At 42.4% G+C, this 19,436-nt stretch overlaps 1 protein-coding gene across 1 annotated transcript in view; it reads right to left on the bottom strand.

Moving 5' to 3' along the window:
- Positions 1 to 18,501, bottom strand: part of LOC117045040 (cytosolic phospholipase A2 epsilon-like) — a 54,146-nt gene extending 35,645 nt beyond the window's left edge. The window contains exons 1-2 of the mRNA XM_033145830.1: positions 18,324 to 18,501; positions 17,960 to 17,992 (exon numbers count right to left, since the gene is read on the bottom strand). Coding sequence (XP_033001721.1) covers positions 17,960 to 17,992; positions 18,324 to 18,455 — 165 coding nt within the window. The 5' untranslated portion in view covers positions 18,456 to 18,501. The remainder of the gene's footprint in view (positions 1 to 17,959; positions 17,993 to 18,323) is intronic.
- Between the last annotated feature and the right edge of the window lie 935 nt (positions 18,502 to 19,436).

Below are 19,436 nucleotides of genomic sequence, written 5' to 3' on the forward strand. Positions count from 1 at the left end.
ATGGACCAGAGCACGCCAGGAACTCCTGCCTTCCACTGCATCCCGCAGTTTCGTCAGACTCATGTTGGTAGCTTCGAGAACACTGCCCAACCATCTCATCCTCTGTTGTTCCCTTCTCCTTGTGCCCTCAATCTTTCCCAACTTCAGGGTCTTTTCCAGGGAGTCTTCCCTTCTCATGAGGTGGCCAAAGTATTGGAGCCTCAGCTTCAGGATCTGTCCTTCCAGTGAGCCAGGTTTGAGTACATAACACCAATTCTGGCCCAACTGCACTGGCTCCCAATTAGTTTCCAGGCCCAATTACAAGTGCTGGTTTTGACCTATAAAGCCTTAAATGGCTCAGGACCACAATACCTCAAGGACCACCTCTCTCTATATGAACTTACCCAAAGCCTGCAATCATCATCTGAGGCCCTTCTTCAGGTCCCTCCTCCATGAGAGGTCTGGAGGGTGGCAAAACAAGGGTGGGTCTTTTCAGTAGTGACTACCTGATGTGGAATGCTCCCCCAGGGAGGCTCACCTAGCTCCTTCATGCCATATTTTTAGGCACCAGGCAAAAACATTCCTCCTCTTCTAGGCCTTTGGATAATTAAAAAAAATCTATGGCCTTTTTTTTTTGAATGTTTGTGCAAGTTTCTTTTTTTATTGAAGATTTTCTTGGTTTACAAAGTGTATATAACGTCTCTCGTATTTTTCCATAAAACATTTTTACAGATCAATTTTAGTCGTTGAGACATTAGGGAGGGGGGGAAGGAGGTGGGTGGGAGGGCGGGGTGGGGAGATGATGTTTCTATTTTCCTTAATATGTGTAGGAGTTGGTATCAGCGTCGCTTGTGTTGGTTCTCTGTTGTTTGCTTGTTTTTCTCTACTAAGCATCTTCCAAGAAAATAATGCCCACTTACAACACAAGGAACTCATAATCCATCTACTCTCAGCAACCAGAAACATCATAACCAGACACTGGAAAGACCTATCAGGAGTCAATATGGACCAATGGTACCAAGTAGTATGGGAAACAGCCCTACTAGAAAAATTAACCAGCAACCTAAAACTGGCACGGGGACAAACAGAGGAAGACACCTTCACCCCCGTATGGTCCCCCTTCATCGCACACACAGCCCAGCGGGACAATGACAAAAATCTACCAACAGCATACAAATCAATATGGCTGACCTGACCCAAGGCATCCACCCACCCCACTCACACAGGAAACCAAAGATCACCACAGCCAACCACAAATGAACAATCAAACCCTATACTGATCGCGACCTCTCACTACCAAATCTATGGCCTTTTAAACTGTGGGGAGGGGTTATAGTTTTTGTTTGTTATTATATTAGGTATTTTTGTGTTTTTATAGTGTAAACCACCCTGTGATCCTCAGATGAAAGGAGGTATAGCAAATTAATAAATAATAACATAAATAAGCAATGATAATGTAATCTGTTGTGGCAAACTAAATTTCCCCAGGCTCGTGCTAAAACACAATGGAGACAAACCAAAGAAACACGAGCACACAGAGCCTGACTGATTTGCTCAGAAGTCTCTACTGGATGAATCACAAAGGAATTCTCCGCCTCCTTCAATTGCCCAATTTCATTATGTTGTTCTGCCTCTGTGGTTTGAATTTTAATTCGGTGAACTTCTCACACAATAATCAATGTGGTGCAGTGCTTCACAACACAATGTTGGAATTAATGTGGTGCTTCACAACACACTGGTGGAATTGTTAGGAAACTGGGGTGAGGCAAGATATGGTGGGATTTCAAACCCTGTGTCAGGCTGGAGCCAACAAGCGAGCAACAGCAGCTGCCAGACTTGGACGGCAGCCCAGGGGTCGAAAGGAGGATTGTTATGGGAAGAACAGAGGAAGGTACGGGGAGAGTTCACAGCCCAGAGAAACACAAGACTTATCAGACAATAGCTTGTCCAAGCCAGTTTTTACACCTCTCAGCATGCAGCAACGCAGGAGAGGAGGGGTGCAAGAAAAGTGGAAATTGATGTCACAGAAGCGACAGAGGAGATTAGTTTTCACACGTTGTTTCTGGAGGAAGAGGAACAACGCTGAGGATTTAGCTGAGTCATCATCAGAGTAGCCATAAGTCATGGGAGCAGGGAGCTCCAGAAAAGTGGCTTTTTTCTGAAATAAATCAAACCTTTCATTGACTGAACGTGTACGTGTGTTGCTGCCGCTACACCCTGTGGCGTCATGTCCAACCTGATGGGAAGAGCTATCCATTTGGAAATCGCCATGTGAATCAGCCATGACTGTCATGTTCTGTTACACTGTTTGCCGGTGACTATTACTTATATGAAATTTGAGGGAAGGGTGAGGCGCTACCAGTGCAAGTTTAGCCAATCAAACATAAAGCTGAAAAAAGTTAAAGGAGATATTAAATTGACTGCATGCAGGTAATGGGAAGGGTCAAGATGATCAGGAGGGGGGTGGGGTAAAGTAGGAATTAATGGGGATATTATGAAGGCTGACTACGGTACTCCTTCCCATAAAAACGGTTTATGAGAATGGAAGAAATATTTAGGTATTTGTTAAGATGTTATGTTTTTTATATATCTGAAATTGGAATCAGAAAAATATAGGTTACAGCATAACAAAGTTAAGTGAAGAGAGGATATAAGAAGTTAAAATGTGGAACCTGATGTTTTATTAGATAAAAATAAGATTTAAAATTTAAGATATTTTGATTATGATTGTTAAATTAAGATTAGATGTAAGAAAGTAGATTTTATAACGTTACAAAGTTACTAAAGAAGATTAGAAATGAACGCAAAAGAGAGGATGTGAGGAAGTCCCAAGTTTAGGATTATAAAGAAGATGAGGATAAGTAAATAATTGTTTTGTTTGTGTCTATTTTGTGTAGTTTATGTAGTGTTTGTATTTGTTTTTTGTGTATTTTTATTGTTAAAACCCAATAAATTCTTATAAAAATAAATAAATTGACTGCATGCTATGCGTTGAAAGAAAACTATATGAAAATCATGTATCGTTGGTATTTAACAACAAGCAAACTGGCAAAGATGAATAAAAACTAATTCAAATGTTTGCTGGAAATGTAAAAAGAAGGAAAGTACTCTGTTCCATATGTGGTGGGTATGTGATAAAGTAAAGGTGTTCTGGGAAATGATCTATAATGAGTTAAAGAAAATGTTTAAATATACATTTGTTAAGAAACCAGAAGCCTTTTTGTTAGGTATAATAGGAGAAGAGCTACCGAGAAAAGACAAGCAATTATTTATGTATACAACAGCAGCAGCAAGAATATTGCTAGCCCAGAAATGGAAGCAAGAACTACTACTATCAAAAGAAGATTGGCAAACTAAGCTAACGGACTATGCAGAAATGGCAAGACTGACAGAAAAGATCAGAAACCAAGGAGATCAAGTATTTGAAAAATAATGGAGTAAATATTTGAATTATTTAAAAGACCATTGTAAGCACTTAAAATTGTTGGCAGAAATGTGAATAGCTTGTATTGTGAATGTTTATTATAGGATTTTTTTTACATATTTGATTAAGAATTGGTATATTAATAACATGCAGTTAATTGGGAATTATTTTAGAAACCCATGGAGGGAAGGGAGGAGGCCTGAAGGTTAAATTGAAGTTGTAAAAAAAAAAGCTATAAAATATGGATGTTATGCAAAATGTGAAAACAATAAAAATATTTTTTTTAATCATACATAAAGCTGAAGGTAAAATTCACTGTTACACTAAGGTGACAAAACACATGAGATCTCGGGAGATTTTGGTGTGCTCTTGTGCACTCTCATTGGAAGCTGGCGCTTCATGGGCACTTCGTGCAGGTAAGACAGGTGTGGCACTGGTCGCAGGGGGGCAGCAGGGGTGTGTGTCCTGCTCTCATTTTGCCTCAACCTGCGAAACGGAACACACCACCTCTGCATCCCCTCTCCTCTCCCCATGTGCTGCTCTGGGGGTTCTTGGGATTTGGCGGGACACTGAGGTGGGGAGAAAGGGAAAGCTCTGCTGAATCAGCAGAACATTTGAAAAAGTTTGTTCCAGCAGCTAGCAGTCAGCTTTACCTTTTTGAATCAGGCTAATCGGCTTCATATATGAAAGGGTTTGTTGTGTTTTAATCCTTAAACCTAAACCAAATTTGTGGATTTCTCTGGCAAGTCCCAGCTATCACAATCAATGCTCAGGGATGATGCTGTGAGCCGCCCTGAGATCTTCGGATGAAGGGCGGTATACAGATTTAATAAATAAAAAGGTAATAATAAATAATGATGGGACCTGTTGTCCAGCAACATCTGGAAGACCACAGGTTCCCAAGCCCTGCCCTTGTGAATAATAATGAATAGTCTCTGATTTCTCCCTTGAATAGACTCTACACATTGCTGTGATGCCATAAAAGCTTCTCTTTTATGGAATTTTACTATTCCATGTACTATTTTGTATTTTAAAAAGGCAAAGCAATGAGAGGGGGAGAACAAACTAAAGCCCCCTCCCTTAAAAAGAGAAAATGGTATTAGGACAGTTTCAAGAGGTTATTCAAGAGGCTAATGAGAGCCTTCTCATCAGTAGTCCCCCAACCTGGTACAACAGGCAGAAATACATTGGATTGAACTTGCAAGGAATAAGTGTTTTAATTTTGAGGCATTGGAGTCCTGGATTGGATGGTCTACAGTGGACAGGATGCTGCTACAGTTGTGTTTTTATCACCATTTATTTATTTAGTTATTTAAATTTACTTGACCACATATTAGGTCCAAAAGAAATTGGAAGCATCACACAGGAAGCGTTATTAAAAGTTAAATCCCTAAAAACTACTTTATAACTGAACTTGGCAAGATAGCAGCATATGCAAAAAAAAACCAAAAAAACAAATAAGTAAAATGAAGATGACCATGATGACCCATTTAGGCCATTCATACCCACAAAGAAGTCCTTACATGTCTGCACATGAGCACTGGGCATGCTCCAGTCAAAGTAATGCACATGGGCAATGGCTATCTCAAATGTACAAACTGCAGTTTAAATGCAAAATGAATGTGACTTAAGTTGCCAAATTGGGTGGAAGCTGGCTTAAGGGAAAGCACATCAAGCCATAGTATTTCTCAAGCAGCTATGGGATAGATATGGATTGTGGCCAATATCATTTGTACACGACTTCAGACATTGGCCTTGAGAGAACACTGGAGCCAAAGTAAACTATAATGTTTACACAGGCTTAAAGGAAGCATGCAACATCTGTGTAGGAGATTGCATTGCACTTTATATTGTTATAATGTAAATTATTATAATCACAATATACCGTGCCTTGTGAAATCATTTCAAAGTCCTTCCATTTCTAAAGCAGTAACTGCATTAGTCTCTTCAGTAAAAACAAGAAGGAGGATTCTATCTAATGTAGCACTAAATTAAAGTCACTTTGCACTATTCTTGTGCCACTGGCAAAATGTTGTTGTGCAAGAGAATGTGAAACATGGCAGAATGAGTTCCTGCTAGCGCAAGTGTTGCATTCAATCCCTCTGTTGTGCAACATTAAAACTCACCCATCTGCTAGTGCAAGTACTTTTGCTTTACTGGACAAGAAATATTGGATATAGCTCAGAGTCTTGTGGTACTCTGAAATATTTTGATCTTACCTTTTGTAAACTAGAGCCCAGTTAATCAGATACAGTAACTGTTAGCTTGAGTTTCAGGTGTGTATACACAGAGAGAGACATATGGTTTAGAGAGGAGGGGTGTAAAAAGTGAGGTCAGAGGAAAATGAAGTATGGTGATAAATTGCATTACTAACAGTGGCCATCCAGAAAACAGTTGTTGGTGATAACACAGCCAATCACCATCAGCAAAAATGACAACAACAACATTGTAGAATTAGATTAAGAATAAGAGAAAAATAAGAAGAAGAATTTTTAAACAAGCCTCTTGTTGAATTGCAATTGTTAACTGTGAATTTCCACTGCTGATAACTTAATCATCACCTTCTATGCCTTCTGCATTTCAATTTCCTTTGACCTCACTGTTTACAGTCTCCCAGCAGCCATACATAACATGTACACAACACTTTGTGTCAGTTGTAACTTTGCTGAGGAATAGGCAGTGATATCATTTGCACTCACTACACAGGCTTGCATTACTTTAACTAAGTGCCCTCCAGATGTTTTGGTCTACAACTCCCATCAATACCACCCAACATGGCTCTATAGAGTGACATCTTGTCAGGTCAAGAGGTTTCATAAAAACCCAATGAAAAGTTATGAGAGAGGGGAGAGAGAGAGAGAGAGAGAGAGAGAGAGAGAGAGAGAGAGAGAGAGTCCCCTAAAGTTCTTTTCCCAAGGTTTTTGGGAAGCTGGAAACACTAGTCATTCTTATAAAACATAAATAATAAAATAAAACAGCACATAAGTAAGATGCTGAAGCTCAGAATTATGACACTCAGGAGCTCATAACGTTCACCTCAAAAAAATAAAAATTAAAAGGTGGACAGCATGACCCCCCCCCAAAAAAAAATTCTTTGGATTTGATTTGAGCTAGTTCAGATTCTAAGTCGTTCTCAGTTTTTTGAGAAGCAGCTTGGTTTATTTTCCAGCCACTTCAAAATGATATAGACAATCCAACAAATGGTCTTAAAACTAAACCTTCTTTGAAGTTTAATCTTGAATTTATCCAAAAGCACTCCTCCCCACACAACACTTAATGGTGCCTTGATACCATATTTAGTTTAAAGTAACATGCTTCCAACTCTGTGCAGATTGGTACACCAGGAACAAATAAGCCCACAAAACCATACATGATGTCTTCCTCAATTTATGGTATGCATGAACAACATGTGAAACATCAAGCAAATGCAATCTATCAGATATTTATAGCAATGCTTTAGATGCCCAGTAAACATTCTGAGGTCTGCAAAGAACACAAATCAGGTGATTTGCAGGCTCGCTACAAGAGACTGAATTGGACCTTTAAAGCCCAACATGGTTGAATCCCCGAGTTACCTTAGGCAATGTGTTCCCCTGTGTGATCCCACAAGGCTTTTAAGATCTACCAATGAGGCCCTGCATGCTGAAAATGTTGGTTTGAATGGAGATTACAATTGTTTAATTCCAGCGTCTTCAGAATTTGAAGTGCCGTGCTTAGACTCACAGCTAGGCAAGATTCACATAGAGGCATCCTTTGCATAAAGCAGCGGTGAGAAACCTGCAGTTCTCCAAATGTTGCTAGACTATGGTTACCAGATTTTTTGCAATGAATCCAGGGACACATTATTATTATTATTATTATTATTATTTTGAAGGTGAGTAGCAACAGGGAGTCAGTAGTGGGGATGGTGAGGCAAAAGACCCTGGGCCCAAGCACACATGCATATTGTATAAAGGTGCAAAGCCCTTCTTTCGCACCCTGTGAAACATACCGTAAATACGCAGAGTTTTTTTTTAAAAAAAAAAACTGGGCAACGGCCACCTGCCTGTGACTCCCAAGCCTCCCTCGATCAGTCAAAACAAAGGGGGGAGGGGGCAGGAGATCTGTACCGCCGGATGTCCCCTGTTTCCCTTTGGCAGTGGCGGTGGCAGTGGCAGTCAGCAGCCCAAAGCCTCCCTTGTAGCGCAGTTGGCTCTGGCTGGCTCTGGCTGGCTCGCTGCCCGCTGCCGTGGCGCCTGCCATTTCTCCTCGCCGGAAGTTGTGGCGTTTGCCCTTCCTAGGGTATACATATAGGAAAAGGAGTAAGTAAGGGGTTAAGTGGCTGGCCCTAGGCTAACCAATAAACAGAGGGGGGAGGAGCTAGGGGCAGCTGAAGGAGTCAGAGTTAGAGAGCGAGGGAGTTGATGAAGAGCAGTTGATCGAGGGAGTTGGTTGGTGGGTGGTGGTTGATTGTGAGGGTTGGTGGTGAGGTATAGTGGTGAGCGTAGGCAGGGTTGTAACCATTATCTTAAGTTGTTGAAGTTTTTAAATAAACACTTATTATTTTGTTTAAAATTGCACCCTGACTGTGAAAGTTATTACCAGGGAGGGGATCCTGGTTGGTGGCAGCGAAGCGCGTGGTGGCACAGGGATCAATAGTCCGTCAAACGACCGGGGACCCTGTGTGATCGCCACAAAACTGGCGGCAGCGACGGGATAAGATCAACACGCCAGCAGGAGACATCAATAAGCCCATGGAGGGATATTGAGATCATTGTACCTGTTCACCACAAAATTGGCAGAAGCAGCTGGGGTTAAACAATACACCTGGAAGGGGAAGGGTAAATCTGTGAAGTGATAACCTAGCCCGGGGGTGTAGTTGTGGGTACCCAAGGACGCTGCAAGGCTAAGATAACAAAAGGAGAAAAGAGAGCTCACAAATCTGTTCTGGCAGGGGGTTTTGACTTGGGGTCCGAGGAAGTAAGCTTAACGGGTAGAGAGAAGACCCATAGCAGAACTTTGAGACCCGAGTCTGGAGAAACCTAGCCAGGGGGAACAGTGCTGAGAGGAGATTTCTCTTATTTTGTTAATTTAACTGTCAATCCTCAATCACACAATATGCCACCTAAAAAGACAAAGAACCCTGTGAGGGAACCAGTTCAAGATAGCTCTGAAGGGGAGGAAAATGGGAATCCTCTGAGGGAAGAGCAGAGCTTAGAAGATGCCACTAATATTTTACCTGAGGCGAGAGAGCCACAAGTTTCTATAGTATTAGAAAAGTGGAAACTAGAACAACAATATAAATTAGAATTAGAAAAAGAAAGAATTCGAGCTGAGAGGGAAAGTGAGAGCGAAAGAATTCGAGCTGAGAGGGAAAGTGAGAGCGAAAGAATGCAATTTCAGTTGGAAATGAAGAAACTAGAATTAGCAGCAATGGAGAATCAAAACAATAGTAATAACGCCAGTAGTCAAACAACAGGGAAGGTAGATTTAAAGCGATTCCCTGAGTTCAAGGAGAAAGATAGCCCAGAGGCTTTTCTGATATCATTTGAGAGAGCCTGTAAAGATTTCCAAGTGAAGGATGAGGAGAAAATGGTGATCTTAAGGGCTAGAATTAGTGGGGTACTGGCAGAAATATACGCCCAAATGACAGAAGAACAGTCAACAGATTTTGAGATGTTTAAACAATTAATTTATACGAGGTTTGGAATTACCTCAGAACAACTAAGAAAAAAATTCAGGAGTGTGACAAAGTTGAGAGAAGAAACGTATGCTCAGTTGGGGGCAAAAATTACGAATTACCTCAAAAAATGGTTAGAGCAGGAGGGTGCGGATTCAATTCAAAAAATCAGAGAGGTCATTGCGTTGGAGCAATTTTATGCCACCATAACTGGGGAGCTGAAATATCTTGTAAAGGAAAGAAGTCCTAAAACCATTCAGGAGGCAGCAACCATAGCTGACCAAATTAACGAAATTAGGGACCATGGATTTGATAGTCCAAAATTTGGCGGGAAATTGTGGGGGAACCCCAGAAACCAATTTCAATATGCTAAAGGAAGCTCTTCTCCGGCAATGAAAAAGGGAAACATACCACAGTCAAAAAGCCCAAGTGACGTGGGCCAAACTAACACCCATACCTCTGAGGTAAAAGAAAATAAATCTAATTATACTGGGGGAAGAGATATGAGGTGCTGGTCGTGCAACAAACTGGGCCACAGAAGCTTTGAATGTAAGACTGGTGAACAAGTTAAATCTGGGAGCACAAACACTCAAAAACACTCTTATTGTATCCACTCAGTAGGGCAGGGTGAGGCTAAGCAGGTTGCCACGGAAACCGAAGCTTTAGCTAGGCCTGAGACAGAGGAGATTCCTGAGGCCTCAGTAATACACTGTTACTTGATTAAACAGAATGATTTGCTCTTGAGAAGGTCAGGAGAAAATATTTGGATTGAAAACAAAAAATATCTAGGGTTAAAAGATACCGGATCCCAAATCACGATTGTTCATCCTGAGATAATCAATCCCGAGAGAATAATTCCAGGAAAAACTATAGAATTAAAAGGAATCGCCAAGGAGCCAGTTAGACTCCAAATGGCTGAGGTAAACATTAAGTTACATGACTGGAGTGGAAAGTGGCAAGTGGCCATTTCAGAGGAAATCCCCACTGCGGTGCTTATCGGTTGGGATCTCCTGGAGCATGTACAGAGTGCGTTTGTTATTACCCGCTCCAAGGGGGGCCAACTGTCAACTGATACTGAGGGAAGCGAAACAGTTGCCAATGAGGGCAGGACTCAAAGTCCTCAAGTTGAAACTTTGAGTGAGCCAGGCTTCCTAATACCTTTTAAAAATACTCAAAAGACTAGTTTCTCTCAGGAACAAAAGAATGACATAGGACTAAACAGCTGTTTTGAGGCAGCAAAATCTACTGTTCCATTAACCCCTGATTGCCCAGAGAGGTTCTGCCTAGAGGAGGGGCTGTTATATCGTGAAGCCCTTAGCACACCTTATAAAGGGGGAGGAGGAAACTGCAGGCAACTAGTGGTTCCTCACATGTACCGAGAAACTATCATAAAGCAAGCCCATAATAGTATTTTTGGGGCACATATGGGGATAACTCGGACCAAACGAAGAGTGGCGCAAAATTTCTATTGGCCAGGCATGGGGAAGCAAATTAGAATGTATTGCCGAGCCTGTGACATTTGCCAGAGGCAGGGATCAGGTCAGGACAAAACCAAGGCAAAACTGTGTCCTTTACCTGTAATCTCCACACCAGCCCAGAGTTTAGGACACGACGTGGCACAACCCGCGCCTAGAGCAACCAAAAAGGGGAATGAAATGCAACTAGCCTGGGAGGAACCATCCCAAATCGTGTCCAAAATAAATAATGCAAACTACCTTATCCAGCAGGGGGATGAGGGGCGCAAGGTAGTTCACATAAACATGATTAAGCCTTACCAGAGAAATGAAAGCTGGGCTCCCTGTGCTATCCGGGATGACCCAGAAGAAGCAGAAATATCATGCTGGGAGGGGAGAGGGGAGCAAGAATGTAATATAAAAGAAGTTAAGCTAGCCCCTACATTAACCCATTCACAGCAGGAAGAAATAGGAAACAACCTACAAAAATTTAAAACGATTTTCAGTAATACTCCAAGACTAGCAAAAGGGGTAGTCCAACACATTGACACCGGGATTGCAGAGTCTTGCGATTTCATATTTGTTATGCCGTACGATGAACAGAGTCAGGTGTGGTTGCAATGCAAAGCCAGAGCCAATGCTCCATATAACCACACCATAATGGAATATGAAAAATACATTCACATGGGCATTAATCCAAAGAAGATGGTGATGAGTGTTCCATGGTACGGCTATGATTATACCTGTCTAGGCTCAATTAAGGCCCATGTTTGTTCAATTGCAAAAGTTCCTTTCCAAGGGGCTCCATGCAGTGACATGGCAGGATGTCAGCGCCCATATAAAGTAAACATTGATCTAGTAAACAGTTTTATTTCCGGGATCCTGTGGGATGAGGAACAGAAAGCCCCATATTTAGAATGCAAGGTCTTTATATTTGACATTGGGGGGCAGGCCTGGAAAGCTTATGACTGGTCACATATTACCACAGTGGCGATTTGTGAAAAATATGACCCTGAGCTTATGGGTTACGCCCATTCAAGAGGAGTCAGAGTTGTTTTAAAAGGAGACCTATCTGTGAGATCAGTTAGAACAACTATTCAAAGTTATGATAAACCATTCATCAGTTGGAAATATAGAAAGAAAAACATACTGAAAGTTATAGTTGCCAGGGTGTCCCATCAACTTTTTATGAAAGTGAAAGTGTTTCCTACACTAGAGATTGTGTGGTGGGAAGTTGGGTACCCTGCTGCTCATGCAACACAAATAAATGCCCAAGATGAACGTGGTTACACAGCATTAACGTGGCCACCACGTCAAAGACATAAAAAAGTAGTCTTCAAATTGCTTGAAGTGGGAACTGATAATTCAATACAGACCAAAGATGGACTGACAGCCAGGGAGATTGCTAACAGCAATAGGCAATCAGAGCTTTTTAGTCTACTTTCATTGAGTAAACACGTTTGTCCAAAAAGCTTCAGCAAGCTGACTAAAAAAGAAGCTATCCACAAACTTCTGAAAGCAGTTCCCAATGAATTCAAAAGCCAGACAACCAGTTCTTATGCAGCTTTTGGTGACATGGAGACGTTTGTACAAGACCTCAGGCTTCAACACTTAACAGAGATCCTGAAGGAGAGAGAGGGTGACCCAAGAGAGCTTTTGACCCGGAGAAACAAAGACTCTACACAGCTTGGAATCCACAATAGTTACAGACGCATCGACTGCAGGGATCGGAGTTGGACTGTGTCAACTTGCATCCAACTTGCATCCAATCACGTGTGGCAGAGAAAAGACTGGTGCCCAGAGAAAGACACTTCTTGTGGCGGTTAAGGACAATAAGGAGCGTGAAAGGATCCTGGACATCGTTGCAGATGCCTTATCACGAAGACCCGAAGGCAAAGATTAAAATGGACAGTTACAAATTTTCTTGCAGTTAACTAAAGGTTTAATATTGCATGATCTATTGTATATAATGTGAAAAAAAACAATTATTAAGCCAGTATAAGATGAGGAGTTAAGGTTAGTAAACATAGAAAATGTTTGTTTGAATTAAGGTGTCACGCAGTTTGATCAGGAGTATAACTCTGTGCAGTTATCCCTCCTGAATCAAACTTATTTAAGGGGGGAGGTATGTGGCGTTTGCCCTTCCTAGGGTATACATATAGGAAAAGGAGTAAGTAAGGGGTTAAGTGGCTGGCCCTAGGCTAACCAATAAACAGAGGGGGGAGGAGCTAGGGGCAGCTGAAGGAGTCAGAGTTAGAGAGCGAGGGAGTTGATGAAGAGCAGTTGATCGAGGGAGTTGGTTGGTGGGTGGTGGTTGATTGTGAGGGTTGGTGGTGAGGTATAGTGGTGAGCGTAGGCAGGGTTGTAACCATTATCTTAAGTTGTTGAAGTTTTTAAATAAACACTTATTATTTTGTTTAAAATTGCACCCTGACTGTGAAAGTTATTACCAGGGAGGGGATCCTGGTTGGTGGCAGCGAAGCGCGTGGTGGCACAGGGATCAATAGTCCGTCAAACGACCGGGGACCCTGTGTGATCGCCACAGAAGTCACCATGTGATGTGCTGCGCACAAGACACATCATATAGGGACTTCCAGTGAGGAAAAATGGCGGGCGCCACAGCAGCAAGCAGCTCCTGAAGCCAGCCAGAGCCAACTGTGCTACCAGGCTGGCTCCAGGCTGCTGAGGCTGCCGCTGCCACATTTCCCAGGGACAGATTTGCAAATCTGGGGACATTCCGGGGACGGAATTTGTCCAGGGACAGATTTGCAAATCTGGGGACTGTCCCTTGGAACCGGGGACGTCTGGTAACCTTATGCTAGACCACAACCTCTCATTGCATGTCAAGGCCCCGTGAGCACACCATTCCCTAGGGATTAAATAACTAGCAGTGGTGGGAAACATGCTGCCCCCCCCCAAAAAAAACATGTTGCTCGACCACAACCTCCCATTATCTCTGGCCATTGCTATGTTGCTTGCAACTGATGGGATTTGGAATCCAACAGCATCAGGAAGGCCACAGGTTCCCCATCACTGGTGAAAAGGACCTTTACCAAAACTTCCATGTGAAGTCTGCACACACAGCTACAATGATTTGCATTACTGCAGTGGCCCTTTTTAGGGAAGCTGTGATTGTGGGGGGAAACCAGTGCCAGTGTGTACTGTCTTTATATGGACATAGTGCTCTAGATTAATGGTGGTGGCATTATTTATTAGTTTGTTTGTTTGTTTGTTTTATTCATATACCACCCTATACCCCGAGGTCTCAAGGTGGTTCACAGAATAAAATCAAAATATAAAACCAAAATACATAATCAAAATAAAAGCAACAACCCAATAACCCCCCCCCCCCAAAAAAAGCACTATGTTTTAAACGGGCATTGGATGTCAATCAAATCAACCAAAGGCTTGGTTAAAAAGGAATGTTTTTGCCTGGCACCTGAAGGTGTATAATGAAGGTGCCAGGTGAACTTCCCTGGTGGGAGCATTCCACAGATGGGGAGCCACTGCAGAGAAGGCCTATTCTTGTGTTGGCACCCTCCGGACCTCTTGAGGAAGAGGCACACGAAGATGATCTCAAGGTCTGGGTAGGTTTATATGGAAAGAGGTGATCCTTGAGGTATTGCAGTCCTGAGCCGTTTAAGGCTTTACAGGTCAAAACCAGCACTTTGAATTGGGCCCAGAAATTAATTGGTAGACTTAGACTTGATTGGAGCCAATATTTTTCTACCCTTGCCAAAAGCCTATTTCATTCACATCTCCTAGGAAATATTCATATCTGAAGCAGGCTGATCCTAAGGAAACCACAGTAGAAAACTATATTATTATATTAGTTAGGGGACTGCATTGGTTTTGTGTGGGTGTTAAATAAAACAAAATGTGGGGATTTGTTTGGGTGAAAGCATGGTGTCAACAGCCCTCCTACATTGGGGCCAAACAAAGTCTCATGACACCTTGTTTCTGAAAATTTTCATACCTTATATCTACTATGTTTCCCTATAAATTACTATGTTTCTCTGAGGTCATGAGCTATTCAATACTGAGGCTGTCCAAAATGTTGCCTACAGAGCAAGAGCTCTGGGTTTGTTTGTTTGTTTGTTTGTTTTTAAAGCACAGTAGCAGAGGATATTTTTTAAAGTTAAAAGTTTAATTTAATTTTAGAAAAATCTACATTCTACATTAATAATCAAACAAACAAACCCAAAGTTCTTCAGAACTCTGCAGGCAGCATTCTCAACAGCCTCACACTATACAGTAATGCGTATCAGTGGCCTGTAAAGGCCTAGGCATGTAAAGCCTATTGAAGGACACAACCACCAGAAAAAGGCTGGTGTGAAGATGCAAAGTTTAAACAAATGTACAAGCAAGAATGCACACCACTCATCCTCCTATTATTTATGAGGTAAGAAAGAGACCACCATCTGCTCCCTCTCCTTCATAAGGCATGATGGGGGAAAGTAATCTTTTATTTTCCCCATAAAAAGTCACGGGACCTCTCTGTCTGCAATTTTGCTGGATTAATGCACCCTGAAGGTAATCCTGTGCCAGTAAATTTCATCCACTTTTACCAAAAGAGGAAAAAGTTATAGCTGTTTTTAGATTCCCCATTATAGTGAATGGGGAATCACAGAACTTCGTTTTGTACAAATCAGCTTGAAAACTGAAACATAGATCAAAACTGGGAGAGCTCAAAGCAATTGAGAAATTGATTGGATTAAAAAAAAACACCCGAAACAAATACATGGTGAATCTTGGGGTCTGTCAACACCCTTAATATTAATTTGGCTATCTGTATAAACCAAGATGTTCCATTATGGTGTACTTTCTTTCAATTCCCCTGCCCCCTATGATTACAATCATACAAGGGGGGAAGCAGTTATGAGCCTACTGACCCCCAATACTCTCACAAGTCTCCATTGCTATTTTTTCAGCCCCCTCTTTTAGAATTGGGTTCTCAATCACACGAGGACCCTATCTGAGTAGAGCAGGTTCACCAATGAAGATGTTCAGCCCCCAATACTTGGGGAGCTGCAAGAATGAGGCTGTCCAGGGAGGCAGGTCCACCAATTCATGCCTGCTTTCCCCCTTGTGAGATGGTAATAGGAGGGCAGAGGAGAACACAATAGGCCTCCTATCAGTAATACCGTAATCCCATTCTTGCTTAATACTGTGATATTTCCACCACTACAGAGGACATCAATAGGCCCTATGGCCAGAATCCTTTAGGAATTTACAACAGCTGTTCAGGCAAACAGAAGTGGTACAGAATGGCCACTTACCATCCTCCCAGTGCATTGTGGTTGTGGCCTGGCACGGTGCCTCCTTTTTCCCTAGACATGCCGCTGTTTTTCCCTGTCCCCCTCAGCCGCAGCAGATGCTCATGGGTTCCCGCCAAACTCATCCGTTCAAAGGGGCCAATTCGCCCCAGCGCCAGGGTGGGGGTGGGGGTGGGGAGTGGACCTGAGGGAGGCAAGCTTCCTTTGGGTCCATCCTCCATCTATTTGCCCAGCTGACCCCTCAGCACAGCATACAGTCAGCCGGGAGCATCACCCACCCTTTCTTTAATTGTTTATTACTGCTCTAACATTTCCTTTTCAGCTAGGAGGGCTTTGCTGTGGTCTTTTTACAGTTTCTGTATTCAGAGCCGGAAATGAATTTTCCCTGCTTTGCAGGTTTTGCCTTCCCCTTAGCACTAGTCACAACTTTGGCGGTTTAGACCTTGGGCGGAATCCTATAGTCTTTCATCCAATTCAGGTGCGGTGAAGTGGTGACTCACCCAGCCCCTGTTCTCTGCGGCAGCGATAACAGGGTACCCTGTTAGAGGGGTCTGGTGGAGAGTCTCTGTCCATAGAGCCACTTGCGTAGGGCTAGCGGGCCACAGAGCTTCCCTCGGCATTTAGGGGCCATCTCCTTAAACCTGCATTTTGTGATGGATTCACCCCCGAATAGACTCTGTCATGCCTCAGCCCCCCAGCAGGGGCGGGGCTGAGAGGGATATGTACCCAATACCTATACCAAGGCTTCCTACATCTGAAATCAATAAAGTTGTGGCCATTTTAAATCCCAGACAGTTGTCGTGTCCATTCATTTCCCACTCAGTAGTTAGGTACACCGGGTGGGGGACTCTGTGGCTGGGCACGCAAATAATTCTGAATTTTGTCCATCTTCACTGTAATATCTAAAGCAGGTGTGTTGCATCCTACACAAGGCATTATCATCACACTCCTGAGTCTCTGATACAGGGATGGAGAACCTGCAGCCTTCTAGACATTACTGGACTACAACTCACATCATCATTAACCATGCTGGTTGGGGATGATGGGAGCTGGAGTCCAACATCTGGAGGACTCAGTGCTTTTTCCCCAGGGGGTACTCAAGGGTACGCAATACCGGCACCTCTTTTTTGTTGTTAAAAAGTGTGGCACTTACTTAACAGCCTCACAGTGAGTACCGGCACCTATTTTTCTAGAAAAAAGCACACTGAGGACCAGAGATTAGCCACCACTATTAAAACATCTCCCAATTCTCAGAGAAAGAGGGGTAGCTCAGTTGTTTTCAACACTGGTAACCATTCATCAGTACAAAAACATACCTGTTCAAAGAAACAATTGGAAGTAACACCCCAATTAGTGTATCCCATATTTATTACATATTATTGCTATTCTTTATTGATTTTATTCTTGCAACTTTGTTACAGCACTGGGGAGGATTATCGGGGGGGGGGAATTCAGTACATCTTCCCAATATAAAAAGTTAAGCTTCCAAAAGGCCTTTTCCATATAATTTTTACAGTTGCACTATAGCCTGCTTTTCATGTGTAAAACCCGTTGAATGAAATGCTACTCTCATTTGAGACAAACTCTCTGGCATCTTTAGAGTTCCGAATTTTTTAAATCTAATATTCTCAGGATAAATCCTGAATGCCCCTAAACAGAAAACACTGTGTAGAACCTTATATACTAACATACAGCCATCCTCATACAGAGGATGAGATGGTTGGACAGTGTTCTCGAAGCTACTAACATGAGTTTGGCCAAACTGCGAGAGGCAGTGAAGGATAAGCGTGCCTGGCGTGCTCTGGTCCATGGGGTCACGAAGAGTCGGACACAACTGAACGACTGAACAACAACAACAACAACAACAACAGCCATATTTCCATGAAACAAATTGAGAAAGGAACAAAAAGAAGGAGGAATAAATCTATAATGAGAGACATTTTGAAAATAGAACTGTTCCCAAGAACAAAGTAAGAAACTGAGTGTGCTGGTACAGGATGATGAAAATTATAAGATCTGGTGGACCACCACAACAACCAGCATTTATCCATGTTGACACTGTATTTGCGATTGAAATTATGGCCCGTTTTCATCCTAATATCCACTCCCCTGACACACGTCATAACAAACTTATGTTCTGAAGGTGTTTACCCTATTTCATACATACCGGTCTTGCCAAATTTCGATTATTTGCTAAGCCCTAAAGAAAAAAAGAAAAAGAGATTAAAAATAGCCACTCGGTGTTGTTACAAGTTTCACCTAAATGCATAAATACTTCACAGCTCTTCTACCAGAGTGGTTTGTTTAATTGTTTGTAAGGTTTCTCACTCGCTCTCAGGCTATTTGTACCAAAGGGAATCAAACCAAAAGGGCAGAGACGAAAGGCAACTCTTTCAATCAAGTACAGCACCTGCGGATTTGTCAAATTGCTCGAACATGTTCTACCTACATTTGCAAGTACGCATAATGAGCTTCAGAACTGGCTTCCTACAAGCCCAGGCTGTTTGGCTTGATTTGCAAAGTTTTCTTACCTCAGGTGAACTTGAATTAGCCCCCATCGTGGTATCTGCTGCATATGATCCAGTTGCTTGAAGTGGTGTTTGAGTGATAAAGTTCACAGCTGACAGTGCCTCCTGGATGAAGTAGATGAACAGGTGACTCATGACCCCACCCCTTTCTGAATTCCAAGGAACGCAAATAGCTCCCTCCCTGTTTCCTTCAGTATCTTGAAGCCAGTCATTTAAGCTAATTGATGCTGAATGTCCCTGTGTTGTGGTGGAGGTGACTTAAGTGGCTATAGATCACTGTGACCATAAAACTTGGTTGATGAGAACATCCATTTAACTATTCAGTCTGTGTACTGAGCTCTCAAAGTCTGGGGAAGTTACACTGTTTAAATGAAGCTATGTGAACTATCTGGAGATGAAGCAGCTTGAAGTGGAGGACCTCTTTGTGGGAACCCAATGCAAAGATGGTGGTGGTATCCCTGTATCTTTTCCCCCTGGACTTCTCAGCATCTGGAAAATGGGAATCCTTAACTGTGCAAATAAGTGTATGGAAAATTATAAGTTAAGGCAAAGAAGAAAGATCGTTGGTTAGATAGCAGTTGATGGCCACTCTATGATCTTCCTCCACTGAAAAATGCAGGTGTTTGACTGACTTAGCCCTTAATCTGCCTAACAAGACTTAACCAATAAAGATTTTATGGAACATTGATAAAGAGAATATTGCCACATTTGGGGGTGTTGATGAAAATGTGACGAGGACATAGAGAAGGCATAGAGTTGGGTAACACAAACATCTGCTTCCCAACCACAGAGATTCAAAGCTTGCCAAAAGTCTTAATGGCAAAAATATGAGGCCTTTTGGGTTGAACAGTGGGTGTAAAATATCAGTAAGCATTTAGCCAACAAGTACATACATCTAGTCAGCTGAAATTAATACAGGTCTAGAATCACTTATCTTGTTCTGAATTGTGTCCAGTTTGTGGCACACCAGTCCAGTCTACAAAAATGTTCATATTGCAGGAAACCATATAATAGCACCATGATGAACCAGGGAACATCATTCCCCTCCAGGTATAACAGGTGCCCATTATCTGCACTTTTCAGGGGGGGAAATTGAAGTCATGTTTGTTCTAGTGG

This window comes from Lacerta agilis, chromosome 1 (genome assembly GCF_009819535.1).
Source record: "Lacerta agilis isolate rLacAgi1 chromosome 1, rLacAgi1.pri, whole genome shotgun sequence".
Taxonomy (NCBI): Eukaryota; Metazoa; Chordata; class Lepidosauria; order Squamata; family Lacertidae; genus Lacerta; species Lacerta agilis.